We start from the raw sequence: 8,681 nt of genomic DNA on the forward strand, positions 1-8,681 counted from the left end.
TGGGAAATCAGAACCACTTTTGAGCTTGTCTTAATTCCTCAGTTCTTTTTTTTTTTTTAACTGAAGTGTAGTTGACACACAATGTTATATTAGTTTCAGGTGTACAATGTAGTGATTTGACAAGTCTATTCACTATACTATGCTCACAAGTGTAGCTACCATCTGTCACATTCCAGTGCTAATACCACTGACTATATCCCCTGTGTTGTACCTTTTATTCTCATAACCTATTAATTCCCTAAATGGAAGCTTATACCTCCACTCCTCTTCACCCTTAATTCTCTAGTTCTTAATAATATTTTCTATGGATTCTTGTACCTGATCCTCACTTCCTTTAATTCCTTGGTTTCTTTCTTTTACCTTAACTATTTCTTACCTCTTGATACCAATACATTTATTGGAAGTCACTGCAAATGTTTTTGGAAAAAGTAAATCAAGTATTATAAAGCATTTCCTTCTTCCAAAGAACTCACAGTTTAATAAAAAGACAAAGTTGAAAAATTGTTGGAATTTTACATCATGAATGGAAGTCATAACACAGAAGCCCAAAACAAGTATTTCTTTTTTTTTTTTCAATATATGAAGTTTATTGTCCAGTTGGTTTCCATACAACACCCAGTGCTCATCCCAACAGGTGCCCTCCTCAATACCCATCACCCACCTTCCCCTCCCTCCCACCCCCCATCAACCCTCACTTTGTTCTCAGTTTTTAAGAGTCTCTTATGCTTTGCCTCTCTTCCACTCTAACCTCTTTTTGTTTTTTTCCCTTCCCCTCCCCCATGGGTTTCTGTTAAGTTTCTCAGGATCCACATAAGAGTGAAACCATATGGTATCTGTCTTTCTCTGTATGGCTTATTTCACTTAGCATAACACTCTCCAGTTCCATCCATGTTGCTACAAAGGGCCATATTTCATTCTTTCTCATTGCCCTGTAGTACTCCATTGTGTATATAAACCACAATATCTTTATCCATTCATCAGTTGATGGGCAGTTAGGCTCTTTCCATAATTTGGCTATTGTTGAGAGTGCTGCTATAAACATTGGGGTACAAGTGCCCCTATGCATCAGTACTCCTGTATCCCTAAAACAAGTATTTCTTAAAGGGGAGGAAGGAGGTCACGTGCAGGTAGGAGACCACTTGTGGAGATGTCCGGTGAAATGAGCATTGAATGACAGGAGAATGTCAACACCTGAGGATGTGAGGCTGAGAAGAGAGCTTAGGGCACATTTGGAGCATATTAACATCAGATACTATTTGGCAGAGGCCTAACAGAATGAAGGAGATAGGGCTGGGAAGAGCTTGGAGCCAAGCAAGGAGGGATGATTGTAAATGTTAAGGCAACCGCTGGGGGTCATACCAAGAGTTTCTGAGCAGAAAAGTGATATATATGCTCAAAGTGATTTCAGAAGTCACATAATTATAGACAAGGAAATTGGGGGCCCCACGTATAAGTGTTTAGCAGGCAAAGAGATGACATCCAAGATGCCTGAGAAGGAGGCACCCTGTCCACATCATCTCCACAAAGACCCACAGAGATACAAAGTTTCAAAAGAAGAAAGGAGGCAACTCAGTCACACTCTAGAAAAATGCAAGTCAAACCTCAGGGAGGGCTGCTTTCTTCTGTCCCCATCCCATCAGCATACCCCAACTCAAGTGAAAAAATCTGTGTTCCTAGCTCCTGCTTGCTGACCAGAAACACCTCTGATGTCACAGCAAATGAATCAAGCTTTGGCATCATCCCACAACACCCTGAAAAGTTGGTGATGGGGGAAGGGGCAGCGAGATTTCTTTCCCAAAATTTGCTGTTTGCTGCTATGACCAAAAAAAAAAAAAAAAAAAAAAAAGACACCTAAATTTGGAGGATTCCAGAAAAGCCCATTTAGAAGTCATCAGTGAATCAGCGGCTTTCCATGACTCCCGTTAGCACCACATTCTTTATTCCCAGGCCTTAACCAGTGAACTGGGTCCAGCTGTACTGGTACAGCTGTTGAGCGCCTTCTATGAAAAAAGTTCACTTCTGGCTCAAGTCTCCACCCCACCCCCACCCCTGAGTCTGTGCTTTTCCCGCTTCCCTCGCCACCCCCTGCTGTTCTTCCCAGGCACCGCTCGGCCTGTGACCTTTGCTAGGACTCACGTGGGGCGCCCTGCCTCGTCTGCTTTGGCGGTGATTCCTAGGAACTTCCCAAGGACCAGGGCTTTGCAGGCTCTGACACGCAAGGGGTGGGGGTAAAGGGAGGAAGAGGGGAGCTGGGTGTCTGGAGAGCCCCGGGCGGCACGAGCCAAGCTTGGGTGGAGTGGGGTTCATCCCCCAGAAGCCCAATGAGTGCCGGCATTCCGTCCCTTCAGCCCTTGGTTGGCGTGGCCACAGCCGAGAAGGCAGGCGGCGAGGCATCCTCTCGGGAGCTCTCCCCGAATCATTTGGCTGCGCTTAAACTTTTCCGGATGAAGGAGGGCTTGCAAGTACAAACCCGAGCACTCCACCCTCGAGGGTGTTCAAGCCCCAGGTGCCCGAAGTTGCTAGGCTGCGCAGGCGTGGGGCTAAGCGCCTAGGACGCACGGGGCGCACGAATCTTGCGCGCCTTCGCGAGAGCCGCGCGTTGGACAGCACCTTCCGCCGGTGCGCACCGCGGCACATCGCGCGACGCAGTTGGGTCCCGCTGGTCCGGTGTCGGCGTCTTTACGCTGGCCTTTAGAGTGGGGCTGTGAAGGTGGAGGGGAGTTGGATTCTGTGGTTTCAAGAGTTTTTGACACCTATAGAACATGCTAGAGAAGACCGGAGCCCCTGAGGTGCCCCCAGTCACCCAAGAGTAGACGCTTCTTTCCTGAAATTGATAAGGGAGTTTTGAAAAGTAAGTGTTTTGAGGGCGAGCCCCATCAGATCTTTTCCCATTCGTGTCAACTTCGAATCGGCCCTGAGCTTCAGGTTCTAGTCACCATTGCACTTCAGTGCCTTCGCATGGAAGAGAAGCCTGAAGCTGCACCCACCCTCCAAAGCATCCCATTAATAAGCACATGAGTTTCTTTAGTTGCCACAGACGAAAGAAAGTACTAGTTGAAAACGGCCAAAAGAAATATTCAAGAGTGTACAGCATGAGTGAGCATTGGTCCTTAGAGTGGCTGCTGTTTGGGGATATTTTTTTCTAACAAGAAAGGGGCTTGGTCATGGAAATGGCCCTGCAGGAGAAAGATGTAGGTATCTGTTTCTTAAAGCACCTTCTGGCACATATCAAGGGTTTAGGGCAAAGATAAAAGGAGGAAGGTGAGGGAAATTCCTGATGGTTTTTTACCAATGTGAAAATTCCATAGATTTGGCTAGTTCTATTTTTTCTTTCATGTAACCAATTCAGAATTCTATGAAGGAAGAGAATGACATCAAGGAAAATCATTGGTCTAGGAGAAAAGAGCCCGTAGGCGTTTAGGTGTTATATATGTGGAGCCAGAAAGCTCTGGAGCATCAGGGAGACTCCAACTTAAGGCAACAGCATGGGTGAATATGGGCTTCATGTGCACTGGGAATGAGAGACAAAGACTGGTGCCTGGGCATGTGCCCCTAAGGCAGGCCTTGCAGATCTAGAGGCAATTCAGTGTGGGTGGAAAGACTTCAGTGGGAAACAGGGGTGGAATTGAGTTTCCAAGTATGTTGCCTGATGCCTTATTATTTGTTCTGTCAGTTTTTTTCAGGAAGATCTTCATCTTACAACTGGTAGGGCTGGTGCTAACCTACAATTTCACTGACTGTGACTTTGAGAAGATTAGAAAGAAGTATCAGGAAGTCATTTATCAAGCCCTGAATAAATACATGAATGGGGTAAGTGAAGAAACATTAAAAATATTTTTTTCATCAAAAGAATAGGCATACACACATGCAAACTACAATTTAATTTTTAAGGAAAGAAACATGATTTGGAAAAAAATCATGGCCCAGCATTTTGTCAGACTTTCTTACAAGTCATACTTAAATGTACTAGCCTCTACCTAGAAATTGGCACACATTAAGTGTGCAGATGCTGATGAGGAGCAGATATTGATGGATAATATATATCTATCAAGGTGTCTATCCTCTGCTGAAGTGCTGCTCTACCAGTGCAGTAAAAAAGAAAACTGGGTAAGGGCTTGAGAGAGAAAGGGGAGTAAAAAATAGGGAATTCTTGTGAGCTAAGCCCTAACCAGAGAGGACAGCCCAGGGAAAGGTGCACTGCAGGTCTTTCTAGTGTTCTAGAAGCCTTAGAATGCCATTATGGGATAAGGTGTGCTTTAGGATTTTAATATACAGTAGTAAAATTATTTTCCTGATTATTCTAATTTCTGGATAGAGTATGCAGGTGTGAAATGCATGAATGGTTACAAGGCCGATGTGGGCTTTTGAAAGATGGCATTATTGCTCACTTGTGTAGTTTTATGTACAAGTGTGCCCAGTTTGGTGCCCGGGGGGGAGGGGGGTGTCTCTCTCTAGGACCAGGATCCTTTAAGATCCGGTTTCAAACACTAGCAGGTACTATCTGAATTCCAAGTGTTTCACTACTTTGTCAATGGTAAGAACAGCTAGATGCGCAGGAAACAAGTGCCTAAGTGGAAACTGCTTTCAGAGCATCTTTAAAACCTGGGAGCAATGGGGGCGTGAAGGGGGGGATGATTTCCCTTGTGAACTAAGGCTTTACTTATTGTCTTTTTTTTTTTTTTCTTCTTTCTTCCAGGTCAAGAGCACCGAATTCAACAACTACATCTACTGTGAAGACCCGGTGAGTGGGTGATCTGCACTGCTGGCTTTCTCCAGAGACACACCTGGCATTCCTGAGAGAGGGTAACCTGCGGCGCGTAGAACCGCAGGCGGTGATGGCTGGGCTCCCAGGCGACGCTGACCGAGTAGGGACGCCTGGGCTGCCAGGAACCTCCGGGCCAGTGCCCTGCTTGGGACGCTACTTCTGTTCCAGTTTAGGGAGAGGAAGTCTCTCCTGGGAGCCAGTGGGATTCCGGGAGAGTCCCCTCTTCCCCAACCCAGGCCCCCGGCGGGAAAAGCAAGTCTGGAATAGTGACCAGGCAACGACGTCAGGGACACCTCTCCCAGGGTGCAGAGCCTCTGCGGGGCGCGCCCCGCCTCTCGGCCGCAGTCAGGGCGGCGAGACTGGGGCGGAGCCAGCACCGGCGCGCGTCCTTTCTCCTCCAGCGCGGCTGGCAAGCTAGCAACGCCCCTGGTTCCTCCTCCGTACGTGGGTTCTCTCGCTCTCTCTGTCTCTCTCTGTCTCTCTCTGTCTCTCTCTCTATCCCTCCCTCCCTCCCCCCTCCCCCGCCCCCTCTGTCTCCCTTTCTCCCTCTCTCTCTCCCCTCCCTCCCTCTCTCTCCCTTTCTCTCTCTCTCTCTTCTTCCGCCGAGATCTCTTCCTCCCCCTCGAAGCGCGTCTGTGGTGTCTCCCGCTCCCCTCCCCCACCTCCCCCCCCTTCACTCGTTTCTTATGGACTCTCTTTTTTTTTTGTCTCTTTCCGTTGTTTGTTTTTCCTGGCGTTTTCCCCGGCGTTTCCCCCGTTTCTCGTAAACCTTGCCGCCCGTGAGCAGCCAGATTGCCTCGCTAAAATCGACCTCATTACCTTCTATCCCACCCACGGCTGCACGACACTGGCCAAGGAAATCTTTGCGATAAGAACTAACGCTACGCTCACTCTCCAGTGCCCAGGCTACTCAGGAACGCAGGTAAGCTTTCTAAAGCCTTGGAATTAACCTTGAAGTGGCACTCTGTTGCAGAAGTCATTACGATTTTTATTCAGGTCCTATCTCCTGAAGAGCAAAGGAGCCTGTAACAGCTGTAGACTCAGTACACACAGGGTCCCCAAACCCATCTATTTCTAGGGTTCTGATTCTTTTGGCCCAATTATAGTTCTAAACCTTAGGCAGTGTTTCAGGATATGATCAGTGAGCCTATATCCTGGTTGCCCGAACATGGGAGAGTAATTATCCAAAATGCCAATTCCCAGGGACCCAACCTAGACCTTAAAAATCACAATCCCTGTGCATTGACTCCTTATGAGATTCTTATCCTAAATTTGAGCAGCATTGTTTGGGCTTCGCACTAAATAATGTGTGTTTCTTTCATAAAATTTTAAATTACACATTAAATTTCTACCCCACATTTGCTTAATTGCTTGTATAGCTCTCTTTACATAGAGGATTTTTGCATATGCAGTTACGTGCATTTGAATGGATGTGTAACTTTAAATAGAAACAGTAGTGCAGAGTTAGGAGAAGGAAGTCTGGAAGACAGCCTTTCCTGACTTTGGATCCTAGTCCCAAAACTTCTATTTTGACATAACTTCTAGCCTCTCTGTGGTCAGTTTCATGTGCAAAATGAGAGTCACATTAGCGAGTCCCATATAGAGTGTTTATGAGGATTAAATGAGTCAATAGATGTGAAAGTACTTAGAATAGTGCCTGGCAAATGACAAGTATTCAATAAATATTGACGTTTTTATGAAGTATTTATAGAGTATTCAATAAATAATGCAAGTAAAGCAGGGCATTTATCTTCCTGATGACAAATTTAAAAAAGACAGAGACAAGTGCAGATATGTATGATTGCTGTGAACTTTCTCAGTCTGCACACTGTGTGGCCAAGGCCGTCACATTTTTAGGGATTAAAGTTTGAGCCATATGGTCCATCCATATGGACATCCATAGAGTTGAATGCTCAATACCACACAGCCATGTGAAAAACCTGTTTGGCTCTATGCCTTCCGTCAAGGAGACGCTGGCAAATCTACAGATAGCCACAGTGACATTCATCCATATAAGAAGAGCATAGAAGACAGTCTAGATCAAGTTCTAGACAGCATGCGAGAAAGAGAAAGTCTGAGTAATTTATTTCAGCCCCCTCCCAAGCCCAAAGGGAGAGCCTAAGACCAATATTTTAGATTCAGTAGATTTTAGAGTAAGATTTTTGCTTAGTAACCTGATGAATTTTATTGATCTGAATATTGCATGTCCAGAAGGCCTAGTCTGTCACTATTCAAGAGTAATTCAGGTGAAAGAATACACAGAAAGATTATCACAATCTTTTTTTTTTTAAGTTTAGATTCCTTTTTAGTCTGTGGCACACTTCGGTGGCAGGAGGGACAGAAAGCAGCAGCACTTTGGGTCCAAATAAGAGGTTTACTGAATTACATCTATAAAGAGGCATAAGCTCTGTTCTTGAAGAATGTATGGTCTTGTCAGGGACATCATGAAACCACCAACTTAATCATTTATTTAGTCATTCAATAAATATTCAGCGTTTCCTACGTAAAAGACATTGTTGTCAGCACCACGGGGAATACCCATGATGCAATAATAAAACCGGCATGTGAGAGACAAGTTAAATGAAATACACTCTGAAGAGTTTCCAAAAGAGTTTCCAAAAGAAAAGTTTGAGCAATGAGCAGAGGGCTTGTAAAGGAGGTGGTGCTTGGCGTTGAAGCAAGAGTAGGTGGGTGGAGAGGAGGGAGGGCATTCCTCTAGGAGAAAACACATGTAAGCAGGTGTTTGGGGGACACACAGAGATGGATTTGCATAAAGAAGACCCTGCCACTCAGTGGTTGTTAAAGATTGTGACAGTCTTGACGATTGATTCTCCTATTCCACAGATAAATAATACCCAGGCAAAGAAGAAAAGAAAGAAAAGACAAGTTACAACAAATAAATGCCTGGAACAAGTCTCACACTTAATGGAATTGTGGCGTCGATTCAGTCGCATTTCATAGAAAAAAAATGCACCTTCCTTCAGGCTGTATTTCACCCCAACAAAATAAATCATCTTTATTAAGGAGATGTAATGTTAATTCTAACTGTGACACTTAAAAGACCACCAATAGTTATTTTTTTAATTACAGAAGGATTTCTTGTTTTTGTAAGCTTTTATTGTGTGATGTGGTTTTATAATGCAGGGGAAACACTACCCCTCAAATGTAGGGGGAAACTGCCGTAGCAGTGATGCCTGGGCCACTGGCCCTGTGTGGTAATTCTCTGCTGGAACTACATAAGCCTTACTTCAAGGGGAGAATCTAAACATGCAGCAGAAGGAAAAAGAGAAGGCTGAGAAAGGAAAAGGTTGAACTCAAGAGCATGTAAACCTCTGTTTAAAAGGCAGATGCTTCGTCTATGTATACTGATACTTACTGTGTTCTCATGCTAAAAATGTACAAAAGAAAATAAAAGCAAAACGTGTGCACAAAAAGTTGTACACATAATGAAGCAATCTGAAAGAATGTCCAAGTAAAATATTGTGCAAGTATTATACATCAAGTTTTAAAAATTATCTGACAAGAGTGATGTATATGCAACCAGGTCCTGAATTGCCTTTATTAAAGCTAAAATATATATTTTTTTAAATTTATGGAATATATTTTTTATTTATTTGTAAGCACTTTTTAAAATGTACATATTGCTTTGTAATTGACACAATATATTTCTTAATAAAACGATTCTCAAATTAGCTTCTTATGAATGGTCTTTTTAATGTGGTTAGTAGACTGAGGTGCATCACTTTTCTTCAGTTTTTTTTTTTGAACTCTAGCCTTAATTTTTTAATTCATTAAGAACTTGTTTTTTTATCAGTATAACTGACATATTCATTTCAGATGTACAACATAATGCTTTGGTATTTGTATATATTGCAAAATGATCATCACAATAAGTCTGGTTAGTATCTATCAACAT

At 43.9% G+C, this 8,681-nt stretch overlaps 1 protein-coding gene across 1 annotated transcript; it reads left to right on the plus strand.

Moving 5' to 3' along the window:
• The first annotated feature begins 3,639 nt into the window (after nt 1-3,639).
• On the plus strand, nt 3,640-8,411 carry TSLP (thymic stromal lymphopoietin). The gene is made up of 4 exons (XM_047865528.1): nt 3,640-3,810; nt 4,697-4,741; nt 5,553-5,687; nt 7,610-8,411. Exons 1-4 carry the CDS (start codon nt 3,640-3,642, stop codon nt 7,724-7,726), a joined length of 468 nt encoding a protein of 155 aa, XP_047721484.1. The 3' UTR covers nt 7,727-8,411.
• Nucleotides 8,412-8,681: the final 270 nt, after the last annotated feature.

The sequence above is a fragment of the Prionailurus viverrinus genome, chromosome A1, assembly GCF_022837055.1.
Source record: "Prionailurus viverrinus isolate Anna chromosome A1, UM_Priviv_1.0, whole genome shotgun sequence".
NCBI lineage: Eukaryota > Metazoa > Chordata > Mammalia > Carnivora > Felidae > Prionailurus > Prionailurus viverrinus.